This window comes from Desmodus rotundus, chromosome 6 (assembly GCF_022682495.2).
Source record: "Desmodus rotundus isolate HL8 chromosome 6, HLdesRot8A.1, whole genome shotgun sequence".
Classification (NCBI taxonomy): domain Eukaryota; kingdom Metazoa; phylum Chordata; class Mammalia; order Chiroptera; family Phyllostomidae; genus Desmodus; species Desmodus rotundus.
Window position 1 is genome coordinate 103,986,971 of NC_071392.1, and position 21,760 is coordinate 104,008,730.

General features: G+C 51.7%; 1 protein-coding gene across 3 annotated transcripts in view; it reads left to right on the top strand.

The window, feature by feature from the left end:
• SLC13A3 (solute carrier family 13 member 3) overlaps window positions 1–21,760 on the top strand; it is a 57,283-nt gene that overhangs the window by 10,592 nt on the left and 24,931 nt on the right. For 2 of the 3 annotated variants that reach the window (XM_045194914.2, XM_045194915.2), the window contains exons 2-6: window positions 9,121–9,386; window positions 11,804–11,967; window positions 17,637–17,703; window positions 19,511–19,576; window positions 20,512–20,697. In XM_045194914.2, coding sequence (XP_045050849.2) covers window positions 9,121–9,386; window positions 11,804–11,967; window positions 17,637–17,703; window positions 19,511–19,576; window positions 20,512–20,697 — 749 coding nt within the window. The remainder of the gene's footprint in view (window positions 1–9,120; window positions 9,387–11,803; window positions 11,968–17,636; window positions 17,704–19,510; window positions 19,577–20,511; window positions 20,698–21,760) is intronic. The other variant, XM_024559504.3, reaches the window with a different exon arrangement.

Here is a 21,760-nt window from a genome sequence, read left to right on the forward strand (position 1 = left end):
TGGTAGGGGGAGATTCTACTGGTGACTGGTGGGCAGAGGCCAAGTTCGCTGCTAAACACCCTACAATGCACAGGATGGCCCCACCGAGAATCCTCGGGCCCCAGACATCAGTGGGGCCGAGGGTGAGAAGCCCTGTCCTGAATGCATGCGTTCCGTTGGTCCCCCAAGGGGCAGGCATTTTCTGTCAGGGAGACTGAGGCCTGGGGAGGGCTGAGCTTGCCTGTGGGCACACAGCCTGGCAGAAGGCCTCACAGAGTGGACACGACTGGGAAATGGAGGGCATTCCGGGCAAGACAAGCCACCACCCCAGCCTCCCAGCTCAACTCACAGACCGACTTCGGGCTCCGTTGGACAGAGCTGACCGTCCCCTCTGCCCTCTGGGCTTGCAGTGGGAGGGAACAGTGCCTATCCCTTGCTTGGGAGAAGGAACAAGAGAGGCCCTTGTTCACTGCCACCCACAGCCCCGATTGCCCCCTCGCTTTCACATGGGCTCGCTAACACCTTTCTCCCATGACAAGCTGGCTCTGGAGGCCTGGGGGTGAGGGAGAGAGGGAAGGAGCATTCTCCCTGCTCCTTGTAACCACTTCCCGCCCCTTTCTGTGGCCCCCTTGGACTTCTCTGGAAAGGGCTGGGGAAGTGACAAAGCTAGGCATTTTATAGCAGTCTCCCTGAAAACGAAGCGTAGGCAGTTTACTGAGAAGTTAGTATGGGGAATGTGGTCTGCTTCGATCAGGGGGTGTCCAGGCCTGAGGGAGCCTGGCAGGGGGCTGATGCCGTGCCCTGACCGTACCCCAGTTCCCACCTCTTGTTTGGGGTGGGGGAGGGTTAAGGGAGCCTCATCCCCGCTAAACTGGTCATCAGCCTGGAAGATCTGGCTTCGTTTTCTGCTTCTGATCTTGTTCTGCTGGAGTCCAGGAAGAGGGGTCTGCCCCGAATAACCTTCTGAGGAGGAGGAGGGGCAGCATTATGAGCGTGTGCGCTCTCGTACCAGACTTCCTGGACTCCAGTCTTGCTCTTCCACTTCCTGGCTGTGTGACCTTGGGCAAGTTACTTAACCTCTCTGTGCCTCAGTTTCCTCCTCTATAATATGAGGACATTGACAGGACCTAACTCACAGGGGTGGGGTGAAGAACTCCACAGGTCAGGCCTCAGCAGCAGGGGTCTGCTCTCTGTCACTCACCAGCCTTGCAAGCTCCCAGGGCCAGCTGGGCCAGAGTCGGGGGGTGAGGAACAATGGTAAACAGCAGAGAATTGAAAATGCTGGGCAGGGCAGACCCCCAGTGCGGACCCAGGATGGATCCCGGCTTGGCCAAGCACTTGCCCTGTGAGTGGGAGCGACACTTCCCTCACCAGCCTCGGATTCCTCATCTGTCTCACGGGCCTGCCCACCTCATGGGGCTGTTGCGAGGGGCCAGGGAAACCAAGCGCTCTGTGCCCTTCAAGCAGGAAGGTCACAGGAACCTTGTCCATCGTGTTCACCAGTGTGCTCCCAGCCCCTGGCCCCGAGCAGGTGCTTCATAAATACCCCCAGAATGAGCACAGGATGGAAACGGGTATTCCTTCAGTGTTTGCACTGGGCACTGACCACAAGTGGTTAATACAGTCAGTCTGAAGGTATGAACTGAGCACCTATGACACTCCATTTACTGTTCTTGGGGACACAGCCGCGAACCACGTAGTCATAAGTCCTTGTACTTACGGATCTGACCTTCCAGGGGGGGACATTGAAAACAAGCACACAGGTAAATAAGACCTAGCGGTGAGTCGGATGGCGGTGAGTGCCGTGGAGAATAAAAACAGAGCAAGGGGAGGGGAGGCAGGGATGGGGCGGTGCCATGTTAGAGTCAGGAAACTTTCACGGGAAGGGGACTTTTGAACCAATGCTTCAAGTGGATGACATTTCACCGGAACAGCTCACAGAGGGAGCCCCGAGCATGCACAAAGGAAGAGCACTTTACAAGTGCAAAGGCCCTGAGGTGGCAGTGGGCAGGTGTTTGAGAAACGTCCAACTTAGTCCCGAGCCCTCATCACAGCCCCTCCAGGAGATCGGGGCTCATCTCTGGCCCTCTGACCACAGGGCGGCAAAGTTCAAGAGCCTAGTTGGGATTCCAAGGCAGACCCCACACGACGCCTTGAGGCTGGATTCCGCTTCCACCAGAGAAAGGCCCCCACGGGTGTGGGAGAGGCTCTCAGGAGCAGGGGAGGTGGAGAAGCCTTGAGTGGGGCTGTAAATACACTGCTGGGAACCGAGGCCCAGAGAGGGGAAGGAGCACTCCAAGGTCACACAGTGAGGGGCCCCTTTCTCGGAACAGCTTGTTCCGTCTGCCTGGGGCTGAGCCAGGAGGCTGGGGGCTCCTGGGTTCAGTGCAGCTCCTACCCCCGCCACCCACCGACCTGGCTCAGGAATGATTAGTGAGGCCTGGGTGGCTGTGGCATGTGAGCCACCCCAGGAACACTTTTAATGAATGGCTCTGAGAACTTGAAGTTGCACTTGAACTTGTATACCCTCTGCTAATGAATCCAGGAGACTAACACACCCCAGTCTGGAGGCAGGGTGGGAGGACAGGGGAGGCTGGCCTCAGAGGTCTCCTGGGGCAAGTCACCCTCTCTACTTTCTCCTCTTTACCCCCTTGAGTCTTGGGCCCAAATGCATACAGGTGGGCTCTAACTGCTTTCTCAGAGTGTTTTGAGGGTAGTGGGGAGCCCTGGCTGGAAATCAGACCAGATTTCTGGGTAGCCTCCGTTATTTTCGTCCGAGTCACCCTGCACGTGTTTCTGGCATACCCCTCCACCCCCCAGTCTCCTACCCCTGAGTGAGCACCCTAAAGTTAGCTCTGCTTATATTTGAGACCCAGGGGTGTGGAAGGGCCCATGAAGTGCTTTTCTGTGGGGTGTCTGTCCTTCCATTTCCTTTAATAGAACCTACCAAGGTGTGCGAGGAACAAGAGACACACTGTGTGTCGAGGGCTTAGCCCGGCACCTGCACAGTGTAAGTGCTCGGGAAATGCTGGCTGTCCCCATCACTGGTATCCTCACCACTGAGCCCAGCACTAGGGCCCACGACTGGGACTGGGGCCCTGGGCCCAGACCACCATGGTGGGAATAACAGCTTCATCTCCTGCTAGAAGTGCATGTGGACGAAGTTGCTGCTGAACCTCGCCGTGCCTCAGTTTCTCCTTTCTAAACAGGGTTATATGAGGAGCAGGTGAGTTGATGCACGTCAAAGGTGTGGCTTGGCACCTGGCCAGTGTACGCCCTCAATAAATGGTAGCTTTTTTATTCTCAGCTACCATTCCTATTGGAGCAATGTGACCCTGGGTAAGTCACTCGAGCTCTCTGAGCCCCGGTCACGGAGCCACGAGTAAACTGGAGACAGCAGCTGTAGCTGCCTCATGGGTAGAGTTTTAACGGGAATCTACAGGAACCATGCCTGGCGCATAGTGAGTGCTCAATGCCTGCAGCCATGTCAACTAGTGGTGCTGCTCTGGGGCAAGGGGGGAGCTTGGCCTCAGAGACTGAAGGGGTGGGGGGCCAATGCTCCCAGAATCACAGGGCTTTCAAAGAAGGGCCACGGCCATGCTCCCCGTGATCTCCCTCCCAGCTCCCTCAGGGTGGTGCAGCGTGCAGCCTAATTTAGGGATAAGGACACAGAGGCTCAGAAGGGGCACCTGTCAGTCCAAAGCTTGCAGCTTGTGAGTGGTCGGCTGGGGTTTGCGCCCAGGACTGTGTGACTTCTCGTGGCCTGTCACCTGAGCCTCAGCTGGCCTCCCTGAACCCCTTTGTTCAAGTGGAGGCTTTGGGTCTAGTTGTGTCATGGCCTCTGCAGAGACAGGGGGCTCTGTGCTGTTGTCTCATCTTGCCAGGCCGGGCCCTTTGCCTGGGTCTTCTGTGTGTGTGCCCCGGACTCTTGTTCCTTTGGGGTCCGTGTCCAGGTGCCACTGGACTCACGCCATCATCCCACGTGGCCGACCTGAGTGCCTTGCGGATCGTGGGGGTGAAAGTTCTGCAAAGAGGGCAAGGCGTGCTCGCAGCGCCAGAGCCCAGCAGTCGTAGGTGACGTTTAAGGTGCACGTCGCTTACTCCGCTACGCACGGCTCCCAGCACTTCACCTGCACTGACTGATTTCATCCTTGCAGCAGCTCTATGGGGTCGAAATTCTTACTGTCATTCCCTTTTTACAGATGAGGAAACTTAGGCACAGAACTAAGTCACTTGCTCTAGGAAGTGAGAGAGGCAGGACTCGAACGCAGGCACTCTGGTGCTGGCTGCCAAGCGCACTAACTCGTAGGCGCCTCTGCTTCGTGGCATCGGGTCCGGATTTCGGCCCCCACCTCCTGGCTCTCTCCACTGGTCACAGCAGCTCCTGCTTCTCCGGTGCTGGCCATCTTCCTGTGGCTGTACCACCGTGGTGACTCTGTGATGCCATCATTCCCCGATTATCTGTGAGCAAGCTGAGGCTCTGAGCAGGGAAGCCATCTGCCCAAGGTCCCTGACCCCAGTAATGGGTGGCCGAGCCATGATGCTTCAAGCCCGGGGTGACTCCGGAAGCTTTGACTGCTGTGTGACACCGTCCCTGGGCTGGGGGCAGTCAGGGGAGACAGAGAGGTTTAAGGCATGGCTTCTGCCTTGCTGGAGTTCAAAGTTTAGGGCTTCCCATCTCCTGGGTCCTGGACACTACTGGGGAACAGGCCTCTAGTAGCAGCTGGCCCCCGCCCTGCTCCCCAAAGGGCCTGGCATAGAGTCACTGGTGCCTGCCACAAGCCTGGGCACAGCCCAGTGCCCTGACGGAAATGCCAGGGAGCTGGGGGGAGGGAGGACTCAGCGAGGGGGTGGGGGAAGATGGTGAGTAAAGTTTCCCCATCAGGGCTCAGAGAACAGACCAGTGCCCTTTCTGTCCTGAGTGAGCCAGCGGGGCAAGCTTGGGGCAATGAGGAAAAAGCTGCCTTGTGTCTGCCTGGAAGTCATCCCCCAGCTCAAAAATTAACCGCCTGATGTGGCATTCTCTTTCTCCCCCTCGCCGCACGTGTTTCGCCTGCAGACTTTAATCCTTGTGGTAATGGATTGGCTAAACCCGAGAGCTGGGATTGCTTTGGTAGGGGTGGTTGGGGCGGGGGTAGGGGGGTAATTATAAGGCTTCCTGTAAGAAATGCCTGCGTTGGGTTGGCTTGAATAGGGTTGCTCAGGGACTGTGGGGACCTCCCTTTCTTGCTCCCAACCAGGACTAGGGTAAGCCAGGTGAGGCACCCAGGGAGCAAAGTTCAAGTTGGGCTCACTGTCAGGGTTGTGCACCAGCCTCACTCCAGTCTCAGCCTTGGTAAAGCTCAGGGCACAGTGGTCTTGCACGGAAATAAGGTAAATCAAGTCCTTACCTCTGACTGGCTGTGTGACCTCAGGCAAGCCACTTCCCTTCTCCAGGTGACCATTGTACTAAGAAGCGATAGATTAGACTAGGATTTCTCAATGTGGGCTCTACTGACATTGACATTATCGGGAACAAATACCTCTCCCTCCTGGGGCTGTCCTGGGCCCTGCGGGGAGCTCAGTAGCATTGCTGGGCTCCACCCACTAGGTTTCCCCTCTAATCAGGACAACCAAAAATGTCCCCAGACATTTTTGTCCCTGGGGGACAAAATCATTCGCTGTTGAGAATGATTAAATGACCTCAGATCCATTCTGGCTGTCATATTTTAAGACTTTAACATTTAAGAAGAGTAGTTTTGAAGCCCAACTTTAAGAAATTGAACTTGAGTTATTAATAATAAAGTAATATTAACATGTGGTTATTAATAATTTATCCAACACACCAATAGCTCATATTTATTGAGCATTCCTGTGCGTCCATCCCTGAGTCAGTGGTTCTCTTGTGTTAAATAAATCACTCCCCGAGGTAGGTACTGTTATCGTGTGCCCACAGCAAGTAGGGGAGCCGAGGCTGAGTGTATTAAGTAACTGGCCCAGGATCACACGGCCAGAGTGTGGAAGGCTTGGCTGATTCCAAAGCCCATGCTATTGCTACTGTGCATGTTTATCGCAGAAAGGTTAGAAAGTGCAGATAAATGAAAGGAAGTACGTACTTCCGAGGACAAAACTACTAGGTGGAAGAACTTCTGGTTTAAGTTGGCAGAAACCATTCACCTTTCTGAAGCAGTCTGTAAACAGCCACCAAAAGTAGCAAAGGGAGAAGAGAATGTCATCTTTGACGAGAAGGGCAGCCCACAGCCCCACCCCCGGTGTGTAAAGAGTAGGTGACGATGATGGGATTTGAACCAAAAGGCAGAAGGAAACCAAGAGCTAGCCGTACATGCCTCTGTAGCTCCCAGGCAGGACTTTCTCCAGAAGTATTTTTCAGCTCTATGAGCTCTTCCAAGTCCTGGCAAAGCCTGGGGAATATGCAGGGGGGAAGGGACAGTCGCTGAGACACAAGTGACAGTACGGAGTTCAGAAGAACTGGGTGAGGAGGCCCGAGATCCTTGGTGAGAAGCAGGGGTATTGGAAGGCGGGTGGGAGACAGGGGATGGATAACGATCAGCTAAATTGTTGTAATTGTTCTAATTTTCTCTTTCTGTCAGTCAAAGAGACCTAAAAGCTGAAAGAGATACCAAAGAACTGTGACATTCTTGGGCTTTCACACTTGGTCTCCACAGCTTGCCTAATGCTTAGAGCAGAGACACATTTCAGGGTAGCGATGGTGACCCAAGACTCTGAGATCACCAACAGACACCTGCTGGCCCAGCCCCCTCCCAGCCCCTTCCCCACACTTGCCTTCAACAAAGAAGGCCTGAAAGAGTGGCCCCAATCCTGTGCTGAATTGTCGGCATGGGAACCACAACAAAACTGTGTGAGAAATTAGACAGGGGATGCCAGATAAAAAGTAAAGAATGAATACTGAATAGTTGTGTTATGACGTTGGAGAAACTACTGAGCAGATATTTCTCCATGAAATATCAGAAAAATTAAAGAAATGATTTCAGTGGGATCCCCTGTGAGGTAGACACCCCCCAGATTATTACACCCGATTTGCGGATGAACTAACCAGGCTCAGCAGGTTCAGTGACTTGCCACAAAAATTCAGCAGCAAAACCATCATGCCCAGGCTTCCCGGCCCTGAGGTCGGGATTCTCTAGAGCAGCTCTCTCCAACAGAACTTCCTGAGATGATGGAAGGGTTGTATATCCTCTACCCAGAACGGTAGACACGAGTCTCCTGTGGCTACTGAGCACTTGAGCAGTGGCTCGTGTGACTGAGAAACTGGGATTCAAAATTTCATCTACCTGGAACAAATTTAAACTTAAACGGCCCCTGTGGCCTGAAGCTAATGCAAGTGGGCAGCTCAGCTCTAGGAATTTCTTTGGCACCCTTTTCCCTTCCGTTTTAGCCATCACTGAACCCACCCACATCAAGCTCTCCCCTAAGCTGGCTTCTGAGGTCAGGCTTTAAAATTAGGACTGGGCCCAGTCGGTTGGAGGGTCGTCCTGTAAACCAAAGGGGCACATGCCTGGGTTGTGGGTTTGGTCCCTGGTCGGGGCGCATATGAGAGGCAACCGATCCATGTGTCCCTCTCATATTGATGTTTCTCTTCCTCTCTGTCTCCCTCCCACCCCCTCTCTCTGAGATCAATAAGCATGTCCTCAGGTGAAGATAAAAAATAAAATTAAAATTAAAATTAAAAATTAAAATAAAATTAGGACCAGGCTTCTTGCTTTGCTGGCACCTGTCCTCTCAGGTACAGTCTCCTTCAGCCTCCTCCACCCCTGGAGGTTTCCATTGAGTCATGCCAGCTTCTCCTGGCTGAGAGGACAGTCCTGGGGGTTGGGAGATGTTTCGGCAGGAGCCAGGACTCCACCTTCCCCTGGGCCACCTTCTTGAAGCCGACCCTCTGGACAGAGCAAAGTGGCCAGGAGGCCAAGTGCTGACTCTGAGGTGACCCAGAAAGTGAGCCTGTCGGGTCAGACACCTCCCCCAACCTTCGAACTCCAGAAGTTAAAATTCAAAGGAACAGGGTCTGGAGACCTTAGGACTCTGCCTTCTGCCCTCATCTGCTTTCCGTCTCTCTGAGTTTGACTACTCTGGGCACCTCAAGAAGTATACGATCTTCATCTTTTTGTGCCTGGCTTATTTCACTCAGCACCCTCTCTTCAAGGTTCATCCCTGTTGTCCCACGTGTCAGGACATCTCTCCTTTTTAAGGCTGAGTGATATTCCAGGGACATCTGTCAGTGGACACTGGGTTGCTTCCACATTTTAGTGTTTGTGCACAAGGCCACTGTGACCACAGGTGTTCAATCCTCTTTGAGATCCTGCTTTCGGTTCTCTGGGGTGGATCCCCAGCAGTGGAAATGCTGGGCCATGCGGCAATTCTATTCAGCTTTTTGAGGAGCCGCCATGTTGTTTTCCATAGCGGCTATAACATTTTTATTCCCACCAGCCAGGCACAATAAAGTACTTGTCACTATTAATGACTATTTATAGAGTATGCACCCAATGTCGGGCCTCGTGCTGTGTGCTGGGGATAGAGGTGGCAGTCACTCCTGGTGCTCCCTCCACATCCCCACTGGCATTCACCATTCTACACACGCCAATAGCTGCTTATTGCCACTGAGATGCTCGGTGTGAGGTTCTCTGGCTGCACATGGGGGAGGCTGGAAGGGCGGGGCAGCAAATGCTCCCGGGGGGCAGCCCACAACTGTGATGGCCAGGGAATCGGCAGATAAATAGCTCAGCTTCTGAGGCATAATCTACACCATCTCCCAGGGTCTCCATCAGGACTGACCCCAGCGACCAACAGTCTCACTTCCCCACTGCCCTTCTAGAACTTCCTGAGATCCCCTACTATTTAAACTGTTTTTGCTCTCATGCTTGTCTCAGGGTCTCCTTCTAAGATGATATTTCATGTCATCCTCAAACAGTCCTATAAACTGGGCAGATAGAGCTTCCCTATTTTTAGAGTCGAGCAACATGAGGCGCAGCCAGGTGACGCCACCTCCTTGAGGTCAAAGCCGTGGGCGTTTAGCCTCTCCCCTGCCTCCCCATGGGCCTCGATGGGCCCTGCTCCAGGACCTCTCCTCCCTCTGCCACCCTGTGCGCTGCTGACGCTCCTGAGCCTGCATCTCCCCTCCTGCAGGAAGGACGCTGTCTGTTCGTCATCCTGCTCATGGCGGTGTACTGGTGCACAGAGGCCCTGCCGCTCTCGGTGACAGCCCTGCTGCCTGTCACCCTCTTCCCCCTCCTGGGGATCCTGCGGTCCAGCGTGGTCTGCCCCCAGTACTTTCTGGACACCAACTTCCTGTTCCTCAGTGGTCTGATCATGGCCACCGCCATCGAGGAGTGGAACCTGCACCGGAGAATCGCCCTCAAGATCCTGATGCTCGTTGGGGTCCATCCAGCCTGGTAAGTTCGGGCAACGGGTCGGCCCCGGGGGGGGGGGGGCAGAAGGGTCCCTTCTCTCGGAGCCCAAATTCACTCTGGCTTGGTACCCACCCAGGCCAACAAACTCACCGTGTCCCGCCTTCCACGCACTTCATTGTTCCTCACATCTCTCATGAGCCCCTCTGTGTGCCAGGCACAGTGCCAGGCTCAGGGTGGGGGGGTCTCTAAAGTGTGTAAGAATCACTGGGACATTGGTTGGAATGCTGATTCTCAGCCCCCACCCTCAGGGAGTTGTGTCCAGTTGTTTCAGAAGGGGCCATTTAGCAGTGTGGCTGCTTGGGACTGAATTCCCCCTTCCCTGTTCTGGGAAATGTCTTTCTCTGTCTGTAAAATGGCAATATGGTAGCCTAGACCTGCACAGCAAATGCTGGCTGGCCACTACCACCCTAGTTTGCTGTTTACCAGCCAAGTGACGGGGTAGGTGGAGAGTGGGTAGAAATGGCCTTAGAGAGAGAGAGAAGGTGGGGTCCATTCCTATGGGGCCTCAGGCCCCTGGCTAGGATTTGAACTTTTATTCTAAGAGGAATGAATGACCTCTTAAATAGGGTCATTGTTGTACTTTCCATGTTTTTTTCTTTTCTTTTTTTAAATTTTTCTTCAATTTGGTGAATCTTAAGAATTCCTTCCTGGAATGCTTTTTTTTGTTTTAATTTTTTCCCCCTTTTACTGATTCCAGAGAGAGGGAAAGGGAGGGAGAAAGAGAGGGATAAAAACACCAATGTGAGAGAGAAACATTGATCAGTTGCCTCTTGCACACGCTCCCCAATCAGGGACTGAACCTGCAACCCAGACCTGTGCCCTGACAGGGAATCGAACCTGCAACCTTTCAGTTTGCTGGACGACACCCAACCAACAGAGCTACACTGGCCAGGGCCTGGAATAATGTTTTTAAATCATAAAGCTCAGCACATGGGCTTTAAAACAACAATAACCACATTAATTACAGCAAATTGCGGTCATCCAAGTAATTTTTTAAAACCCACAAAGCTGACGTAGGGCCACACTGCCCCTCTCCAGTAAGTGATAGGATCTAGCGACTGGCCGAACCCCAACTGCAGTTCCCAGACGGTTTTGAGGGGCAGTGCTATTCCCAGGTGTCTGCAGCTGTGGCACGGCAAAGCGATAGGGAATTATCTGTGATCTTACGATAATTGGCGACCGGGGCCCAGGCACTGCTAACGCCACTGAACTTTGCGGACTATGTTTATCGCAGAAGGAAAGCGTTTCTATTAGACGTTAGTAATCTAAAGACGTATTTCTCTCCTCCCTTGCCATCCTGAAAGGAATCCGTGGTTGCGCCCTGGGTGTGAAACTCTGTCCCGAGGAGTTCTAAGCTGGGGAGTGACAGGAGGAGATCTGCATTTAAAAAAAATTCCTCTTGGCTGCCACGTGGTGAGCAGAAGGGCAGAGAGATGCTGGACGCAGCCCAGCTAGGGGACTGTTCTGAGTGTCCAGGCAAGAGATGCTAACAGCTAGGACGTGGGTGGTGGCAGGGGAGATGGACGGAATTTGAGAGCTTTTTTGTGATGGCGATCAAGGTGGGGGCAGGGGCAGGGATGAGGGAGAAGAAGGCTGTGGAAAACTTGCAGGTTTTTTAGCATCTGCTCTGGGCCAAGCATTCTGCTAGGCTCGGAAGCTGTGTTTGCTCATGGAGGAATCATAAGTCCTGGAAAGAGATTCCATCTGTAGCAGGCTTTGATACCCAAAGGACACACCTGCCACAGGAGCCCATGTGAGAGGCAGGGGGTGACCTCATGGAGGTGCTTTAAATTTGACCTTGCAGAAGGGATGGGGCTGCTGGCAAACATATTTTAAATTTCCACGATGAAAACCCGATGGCGCTAGTTCAGAAATAGATGGGAAACACTGAATAAATAAGCTAGAAGAGATCTGAATCCGTGGGGAAGGGAAGGATGTTTCAATAAATGGTGGGGATTGAAATAATTAGCAGAGCCTTTGAAAAAAGATCCACTTCGAGCTGACTTCATACAACAAGTCTAAACAAATGGCAGGGAGGTTAAAAGTTGAATGTAAAGCAAAAAGATCCCAAAACTTCAATTCCTGGTAGTGGGCGGGGTCGAGCAAAGGGAGGGCGGCAGGGGATGAATGAAGGCCTGTGTGTGTGAGCCAGTGAGGAGTCCAGCAGAGCCTGAGCAGCCGCTCCTGGTACGACTGGGAGGGGGAGGGGAAGAGGGAGCTGGGAGGGCCCTTTGGGGTGAGGTGGTGCAGGGTCTGGGTGCCGAGCCACGGCAACCATACCCAGTGATGGGGGCCATCTGTAAAATGAGTGGGCTGGATGCCTCAGGGGAAGCAAGCTCAGACCAGAGGACCTCCTGGGTCCCAATTCCAGATCCACCTCTCCCTCCCTCCATTCCCAGGCTCATCCTCGGAATGATGGTGACCACCTCCTTCTTGTCCATGTGGCTGAGCAACACCGCCTCCACCACCATGATGCTGCCCATCGCCATCGCCATCCTGAAGAGTCTCTTCAGCCAGAAGGAGACGCGGAAGGACCTCAACTGGGAGAGTGAAGAGAATACAGGTGAGGCTGGGGAAAGGGACTGGGGACCAACCCCAGCAAGGTGGAGGAGTGGGAGTGGGGATGTCCAAAGGCTGTCAGGGAAGGTAAAGGGAATACATTTACTGAGCACCTACTATGTGCCAAGGATTTTAATAATAATAATAATAATAGAAAATTAACTAAGTCAAACCACAGTACCTTAAAAATGGCATTTATTGAACATTTACTATGTATTAAGCAGAGTTAAACACTTCCCATACATTATCTCCACCTCTATAATTAAGCCTTGTTTTAAAGCACTTGAAGAGATGATCAAAACCACTAATGCCCAGAGAAATGCAAATTGAAACAACAATAAGAAACAATGAGAAAGCTGGATAATGCCAAGTGTTGGCAGGAATGGGGGCCGTTGGAACTGTGCGCACTGCTAGAGAGGGGGGGACCTGGGTCTGCGTTTCTTAAGGGTGTTCTGCCGATATTTAATCAGATTCAATGTGCACATACCCTGTAACTCAGCAGTTTTGCACCTGACTGCTAATGCTACAGGGATTCTGGCGCAGGACCACGAGGGGACACAGGTGACGGTGCTCACTGCAGCATTCCCCATGGTGGCGAGTTGGTAGGCACATGGATGTGATCACTAGTGAAGGGGTACAGAAAGCATCCGTACACAATGCATAAATGAATGTGCGTGGCTGTGTTGCAATAAAACTTTATTTATGGGTGCTGAAATTCAAGTTGTGTACCATTTTTACATCATGAAACATTCTTCTACTGATTTTTTTCCAGTCACTTAAAAATGTTAGAATCATTCTTAGCTGGCAGGCTGTGGGCTGGATGCAGCCCGAGGGCCATAGTTTGTGGATCCCTACTTTGCTGTATCTGCTTTGTTGGTCCTCAGACTGTTTCCCCTGAGTCTTTGGGCTCTGCGACTTCACTCCTCCCATTTCAACTCCAGCTGCCACTGCTGTATCCGTTTTATACACCGAGCTTCCAAGTAACAAACACGTGTTTGCTGAGCACTTATTTTACACAAAGACTCTTCTTAAGGTCTTACATCTGAGTGAGATGCAGCTCGCATCAACCCCATTCAGAGGATGGAAACCGAGTCTCATCTCTCTCTCCCTCTCCTTCTCTCTCTCTCTACAATCAATAAAAGAGGGTAAAGCAGCCCCAAGGTTTGGATCCACACGGGCTGACTTCAGAGCCTGCGCTCTTACCCTCTGTTATTCCGCCTCCAACACAAGATCTGTTTTCAGAGTCTAGTGGCCCCCCCAAAAAAGTTTGAAAGCCAAGTCCCTTATTACAAAGAAAAAGTCTGACACCCAGGAAGGGTTGCCCAAGGTCGCCCATGAGGCTGGGCACAGAGCGCAATTCAGTCTTCTCTCTCTTGCTGCAGGGTGTCGGGAGGCAGGAGACCCTGGGAGGTCGGGGCAGCCACCTGCCTTTGCGGGCAGTGGAATCAGACAACCAAGACTGGTTAATGATTGGCCCTGAGACCTAAACCAAAGCTAATTCCAGGGCAAAGAGAGATGCTCCCTCTCACCCAGTTTCTGTGCTGTGTGAGGTGAGGTGAGGATGGGGGTGGAGGGAGTGGAGGCGCTGTTAGCGAGCCAGGTCAGGGGCGAGGAGGCTCCGGGGCTTTAAGTCCACGAGGGACAGACACAGCGACTACAACGATGATGTGCTTTCATTTTCTAAAGACACTGTGCTAAATTTTTCATGCCCGTTAGCTTGTTTAACCCTCCCAACGATCCCCATCTTACAGATGGCGAGACTGAGGTTCAGAGGGCAGAATGGTTTGCCCAAAGGAACATGGTGAGTTAGCTGCCATTCTTTCTTGCCACCCACGCCTTTCCTTTAGGATTGTCCAAGGGACTAGCATTCAGAAAACCACTTTGAGACTGGGTGTGGCATTGCCCTCCTCCTTTGCTCTTCATTCATGAGGCCAGGAGTGGAGGCTCTTTTCTCAACCATAAAATGAGGACCATCCCTCCCATTTCACATGTATTGTGAAACTTGATGAGAAATGAAAATGGGGAACATAGGAAAGGGTTAGTTACTGTGTGGCCGTTGTATAAAAACCATGGTAAGATTTCCAGGAATCGAGAGAAGCCAGTAATAAACCCCAGACTGTGATTCACCCTTGAAGTTTCCTATACCTACTGGTCAAGAGGGATTTATTTCTCTGTCTCCTTGTAGAATCCAAGCTGCAGAGGGGTTTGTGTCTATCTCTGTCGTTGCTGTGGCCTTGTCCCCCTAGAACACCGTTTGGCACATAGTAGGTGTTCAATAAATGTGTGGAATTAAGGATGGAATAGACCAGCTCCTTCACTACCGTTCACATGGTCACAGCTCCTCAGCTCAGATGCTGGCAGCCACAAGGGTGCATGAGTGAGTGAAAGGGGCCAGGGGGAAACTGAGGTCCACTGGTGAATGCATGCCCCCTCTGAGGGTGTGGGAAGCCTTGGGGGCCTCAGTTTCCCGATCTGTAACTTCAGGGGAGCAGTTCTCAGCCCAGAACTTTCCAAAAGAATCACCTGCAGAGCTTTTCAGCAATACTGAGGCCCCAGAGCCTCTAAACCAGAACCTCTAGGGTGGGACCTGGGCACTCTCAGGAAATGCTCCCGTTTACCCAGAGCTGTGGAGGGAGGGGGACAGTGAGCTAGCAATGGGTAGGGGCTGAGCAGGGGTCACTGGGTCAGAGGTCTTCCTGTCTGGTCATCCCCTGGGGAGCGACCTTTGCCTCCAGCATCGGTGTCCTATTAACACCTCCTGCTTCAGTGCCCTGGCCTCTGGCTGTGTGCATTGCACGTGGACATGTATTCCCACCACAGGAACCCTTAGGCCTGTGTGCCCTTGGCCCTGGGTGAACTGGCCTGTGTTTAGCCTTCAGACCCTGGCTGGTGGTCAGCAGGGCAGGGCTCAGACACAGCCAACACAACACAGGCAGCCAGCAAGGAATCCTGCTCCCTCATGGTACAAGCAGGAAAGGAGCAGCCCAGAGTGGCGAGCAGAAGGCTCTGACTTCCCCAGGTCCCTGGGTGCGACAGGGAAAGAGCGGAGGCTGGAGCCTAGCCCCACCTTCCCGGTCCACAAGGCGAGGATCCCAGAAACGCGTCTGAGGTTGAACAGGCGGGGTTTGCTTCCGTTGCCACAGTGAGGGAGAGCACACACCGGGGCAAGCTCGATCACCTCTGGAAGAGGGTGTGAGAAAGGCCCTTTCGTAGGACTGGGGCTCTTGTCGGGTCGTGTGGAGGGGATCTAAGGAAGAAGGGATTGCTCTAGATTGGGTGCCGCCAGAACTCTGGAAAGGAAGTAGCAGCCATTCGTTTCGCAAGCATGAGGATGCTCGGAATTTTGTGGGAGGCCAGATGCTTTGTGCTAAGACAACTCTAGCGTCCTCGCCTTGGCTCATTTTATTGGTCCCAGAGGGACTTTGTTGGCCGTCAGTGATGTGTAAGATTACTTGGGCCCAACAAGAGAACAACAGAGTGTGTTTGGGTCAGGCCACTTCCGGGCACCAGGGGCCATTCTGATATTCTTTCTCAAGAGTAACCCACATCGACTGAATCCTTGTGGGTGCTCAGAGTCCTGTGAAATTCTGTGAATCACAGTCTGGCAAACTTCGCCCCCCCCCCCCCCATCTAGCCCAGCACCTGTTTTGTGTGAGTTAAGGATAGTTATATATATTTTTAAATGGTTGGAAAAAAATCAGAAGAAGAATGTTTTGGGACATGTGAAAAGTATATGAAATTCAAATTGCAGTGCCCCAAAATAAAGGTGGAGCCACACTTGTTCGTTTACGTATTGTCTTTAGCTGCTGCCATGATATCGTGGCCGAGTTGAATAGTTAACCGCAGAGACCATATGGCCTCCAAAACTTAAAATATTTACTCTCTGGCCTGTTACAGAAGAAGTTTGCCAGTCCCTGCTTCATGTGGTATCTTAGTCCATTAAATTGCTGTAACAAAGATCCCATAGACCAGGTTTTTGCTTCTCACAGTTCTAGAGGTTGGAAGTCCAAGGTCAAGGAGCCAGCAAATGTGGTGTCTACTGAGATCCCACTTCCTGGTTCATGGGTGGCTGTCTTCCTGCTGTGTCCTATCACAGCTGAAGGGGCAAGAGGGCTCTGTGGGGTCTCTTTTAGAAGGGCACTCTCCTCATTCATGAGCCCTCCACCCTTATTTTTATGACCTAATTACCTTCCAAAGCCCCACTTCCTAACACTATATCCCCTTAGGGATTAGATTTCATCGTATGCATTTTGGGGAGGATGCAAACTTTCAGTCTAGAGCAAATGGGTCCACTCCTTAACCCCCTTGACAACCCTAGGAAAATTATTTCTTCCATTTTATGCATTAAAGAATTGAAGTGCAGAAGGAATAACAGATTTATCTAAACCAGGGTTTGTCTGAACTGTTGACATTTTGGGCAGGGTAATTCTTTTTCATGGGAGGCTGCCCTGGGCACTGCAGGATGTTTAGCAGCATCCCTGGCTCCACCCCCTAGATGCCAGCAGCACACTCAGCGTCCCAGTTGTGACAGCCAAAAACGTGCCCTGACGTCGCCCAATGTCCATGGGAGGGAGAACTGGCCCTGCTTGGGAGCCACTGGTCCAAGATCACATAGTAAACGACGGAGCTATGATCTGAACTGAGAACCCACGTGTTCAGCTACCAGTCACACGACCAATGCCCAGGGATGGGTTCTTTTGCCCTTGGTGATGATTTCCGTGTAGGAACTTTTAATCCCTTCCATTTGTCTTGTCTTCAAAACACTATCATTGGCTCCCAGGGAGGCTGACCTATCAAGCAAGGGATACTTTTAAAATAAAGTCAGACCCTGTCCCGACTCCTCTATTCAAACACTCCCCTGCCTTTGCTCCCCCCTGACTCAGAGGAGAAGCCAAAGGTTTTGCTATAATCCCCAAGCCCCCTGTGTGATCCAGCCCAGTTCCTGCCACGCCCACCCCGGGCTGCTCCTCTCCTTCTCCCTCAGACTGGTTCTTCTTTATCCTCGAGGCCTCAGATCAAATGCCATCAGCGCATGGTGTCTTTCTGTTGACCTGATGACAGCAAGCCACCTGCTCCCCCTCCCCACTCTGCAATTATTTTCCATCACATGGCCCCGTTTTATGTCCTCCATCACTTTCATCACTACCTGAATTTTTCTTTACGTGTTTACTGTCTGTCTCCCTTTCTAGAACATAAACTTCATGGGGCAGGGACCTCGTTGTATATTGTTCACTGTGTACCTCAAGCGCATAGTCAATAGCACATAGTAGGTACTCAATGAATACTTTCTGAATGAGTGAATGGGAGATTGGGGTCACCCCTCCCAATGCTGATCCATTACCACTCACAACTGGTCCTCCCCAAACATCCCTTTGGCAGTGGCTGCTCGGGTAAGCCTGGGCTTGAGTTACGGACTGTCAAGCAGTCTTGCAGCTAATTCCCTGCCCACAGCTCTGGGGACATCTCCGAACAGAGATGGGTGGGACAGGAAGATGGAGTGTTGAGTGACGTATTTTATTTGTTTATTGATTGAGTGAATAGCAGGGAACCCTTGGCAGAGCGTGGAGCCTGAAGCAGCACTTCTGGCTGCCGCAGCACTTCTGGCTGCCACAGCACGGGCACACTCCTGCCCCACGCACACGACACTAAAGCCATCATGCTTTCTTCTCCTAGCTGCTGCACAGGCCAAAGGCCTGCAACCCATGCCCACGGAGATGCAGTTTCTTGCCAGCACAGAAGAGTGAGTTCCTGGTGAAAGTCCTAGAGGAGCCAGTGCTTGGTCCAAGGAGATGATGAACAAGAACTCAGTGCTGCAAGCGACCTCCCTCCCATCTCTGGAATTTTCTCCAAATGACCTAATCGCCCAAGTTTCCAACCTTTGGCTTAGGCGTACACCTCCACAGACCCCTTAAAAGTGCAAAATGTGGTCATGGCAGTGGGGTACATTAAACCCCTGGAGTTCTGGTAAGGGGAGGGTCTCCAGGGTGGGCCCAGGAGAGCAGGAGAGCACAAGCCACATGCTGGTCAAGGAGGAGAGGGGTGCAGACCGGGCTGAGAGGCTCCATAGGAAAAACTATTCTATGAGGCAACAATAATTCTTCACACTTACATGAGTCAGGGAGCGCCTTCGCAATCACGGCACCTTTAGCCTTTGGTGTCCTTTGTGTGTGACAATGTGCTGAAGATCTTGGGTTTGGAGCCCCACAGGCCTGACTTGGAACCCTGGCTCTGCCCCTTACCTGCTGTGTCATTTAGACAAGTCACGTAACCTTCCTGAGTCTCAGTGAGGTTCGCCCACCAAGTGGACATGACATTGGGACCCACCTTATCGCGTTGTTTGGAGATGAAGTGGGATAATACCGACAAAGCAGGTGCTGGGTCCTGTGCGCACAATGGGAGCACTTGTGCCCGAAGGCCTCATTATCTTGACTTAATGGGGATGAAATGGTGGGAAGTAGAGTGACTTGCTCTCAGCTTCATTGGGCATCGATCAGGTCTGTTTCACTCATTCATTGATATTTATTGAGAGCTTAGGATGAGCCTGGCACTACCAGGGAGGCAGCCACACAGAGACAAAAAATTTCAGACCTGTGGAACTTACGTCCCAGTGACAAGCAGCGCCTACATGAGGAAAATCCATCGTATGTCAGATGGTTGTGAGTGTTATGCAGGAGAACGAAGCAGAAAAGAGGGCCAGGGAGGGAGCCTGGGGCAGAAAAGGTGGCCAGGGGCAGCTTTAAAATGGGTGATCAGGGAAGGCCTCTCTAAGAAGGTCATGCTTGAGCAGACCCCTGTAGGAGGTGAGAGGTCATGGGGGACCTGTAGAATGTTCTCAGCAGAGGGACTGGCAGGTGCACAGTTCCTGAGAGTCCAATGCAGACGGGAAGCCCGTGTGCTTCCTGTGTGGTTGGTGCTGGGTGAGTGGGTGGTAGGAGGTGGTGCCAGAGAGATCGTCTGTATGGCGAGAGGGTGGTGGTGGAAGGACAGAGCACGTGGGACTTCATAGGCCATTGATGCAGCCTTGACTTTGAATGAGATGGGAGGGATAGCAGAGAAGGAACCTGATCTTACATCTGATTGTCTTATCCTACGGCCTGTGCTCTCTCCCAGCACCCTTTGGGAGCTTCGAGTCCAGCTTTGAGTTATGGGTTTTGTGATAGCCCAGCACTCACTACCACGCAACCTGGGCATCAGTTTTAACCATCTGCCTACGCAGAGCTTGTGCTGACTTTATGGGAGAGACCTGACGCCACTCTCTGGAGCTCCACGTCCATTAGACAAAAGCCACGTCCATTGGATGGAGGCTCAGTGTCCATCGGGTGCAAACCTCGTCCCCTCTCTGGACTCGGTTTCCCCATCCAAACGAAGAAGGGGTCGCACTAGATGAGTCCCAGAGCCCTGTCCGCTCTCTCATTCTCACTGTGAGGCTCAGCCTGGAAGGGTTCCGCGATCCGAGAGAGGCCACCCTTCCTGCATGGGCCGCTCACCCTGAGAAGTCAGGCCATGCAGGACGAAGGTCTCCAGCCGCTTCCGTATGTTCCTTTCAGATTCCAGATCATGCCCCCGTCACCCACTGGAGAAGGGGCCCCTCTTGTAGCAATTAAGGCCAGAAGGTATTTGAAGGATCTTTTGTTCTTCAGACACTTTTGATTGGTTGCACAGGAGCCATTCTTAATTTCATTCGATTATAAACATTTTATAATTGCACAAGTCAAAAAAATACTCCTAAATAAAAAAATATATTCAGCATTAGCACAGTTAAGTGAATACCATTCTAGATTATTTCTTGCTTCCTCTCTGTGTACGTAAATACATTTTCTTAAATAAAAACGTTGATAATGCTACATATGCTATTATCTCACTTAATGGACTGTACCGAACATCTTCCACCTCAATACATTTGTGTCAACAGCATTATCTTTTAATTATATAATGAACAGTTCTTGACTTCATGCTTTCCTAAAACTCTTTGTGCAAGGAAAGCAACCCAGAGAATACCAACAGAGAAAAAAATCCATAGTTCGAGCTCCGAGAAAGGCACCAAAACAACTTTGCCTATTACTAGTTTAGACTTTTCTTAATACTCAGATATTCACGAAACACGTGAACATTTTTAAATGAAAAGCTAGTGCTATTACCTATCTTTTCACTTTATATAATGAACACCTCTCATCTTAACACACTCATCTAAATCATCATTTTTAATGGCTGCACTGGCATTCCATCCGGAAGGAGGACCGTTTTATTTAGCCAACCCCTTTTTTTATGGAGACTTCCGTTGTTCTCAATTTAACTTACCGTATTTAACACCACATGAACTCTTGTGCCCACACCTGAGGTTTTTACCCAATGATTTCTTTAGGATAAATTAGAGTAGAACACCTGAGCTGAAGGGTTGCACGTTTTTAGAGGTTTTGAAGGCCCGTGCCAAATTGCCTTCTCGGAAGACTGCCAGTTGTCCCCAGCCAAGCACTGTGTGAGCCATTTCCCCATGAGGCTGGGAAGGCTGAGCGTGTTCTGAGCGGCTTCTCTTCGGGTTTGTTTAAAGCAAAGACTGCCACGAGGAGGCAGAGGCTCCATTGGATCTCCCAGCCGGCTCCACGGAGGAGGAGGAACATCGCAGAAACATCTGGAAGGGCTTCCTCATCTCCATCCCCTACTCAGCCAGCATCGGGGGCACTGCCACTGTCACAGGCACGGCCCCAAACCTCATCCTGCTTGGTGGGCTCAAGAGGTAAAAGCAAGTGTCCCCTACCTGGCCCTGGAGTTTCCTTCTCTTCCTCTCCGCCCCCTTCATTTAACATCCAGGGAAGCTGTGTCTTGGGTGCCTTCTATTGGCCGGCTCTCAGGACCCCACAAGACACAAAACCCAGCAAAGTCTCTGCCCTAAGGGACTTCTATTCTGGTGGGGAGACAAGCAGTAAAAGAAAAAGCAAACAAATATGGGATATATCGGTGTGATAAGCTGTAAAATAAAACAAAGCAGGATAAGGGGGTAGAGGGACAGGAGTGGGTGGTATTTTATATTGGTTGGTCATGAATGTGTGACCTTTCTAATAAGGGGACATTTGAGCAAAAGGGAGGGGGTGAACTGTGTGGACATAGGAGGGAAGAGCCTTCCAGAGGGAATGGCCTATGCAAAAGTGAATGGCAAAAAGACCATCAAGGCAGGAGTGTAGAAGGAAAAGGGGATTGTGGGAGGAGATGAGGTAAGAAGGGGCCAGACTAAGGCATTTACTGTTAAGGACCCAGTGGGGAGTCAGTGGAAAGCTGAGGGCAGAAGAGTGCCATGATATGGTAATCCATTTTAAAAGTGCCCCGAATGGAGGTGCTGGTCCATGGCTGTCCCATCCAGTGGCGAGCTTTGCAACCATGTACCCAGGCCAGCAGTGGAGAGGGGCCTGCTAGAAGGACAAGCATCCCGATCACGGAAACCATACACAGAGGCAGGCGTGAGAATAAGAGAGTTCTCGGACAGCACGATGCGTCCATTCCACCCTTCCAAGCCTCTTAGCTCAAAGATTTTTAAAATACCTGTATCTCAAGATTCTAAGATTTTCAGATTTTAGGATTCTGAGAGGCAGGGTTTCTAAGATTCCTGTGCCGTGGAGACTGGCAGAGGTTTATTTAATCCACATGAATGCAAAGGTAAGCGTTTGGCAAACAAATAACAGTCAAAAGTCTTTGATACTCAACATGGCCCCACATGCTGGCCAATTTCTTTACCTGCTACTCAACCAAAGAATCGAGCACCTGTTAGGAGGGTGGAGATCTAGCGGAGAGCAGGCTTGGCGTAC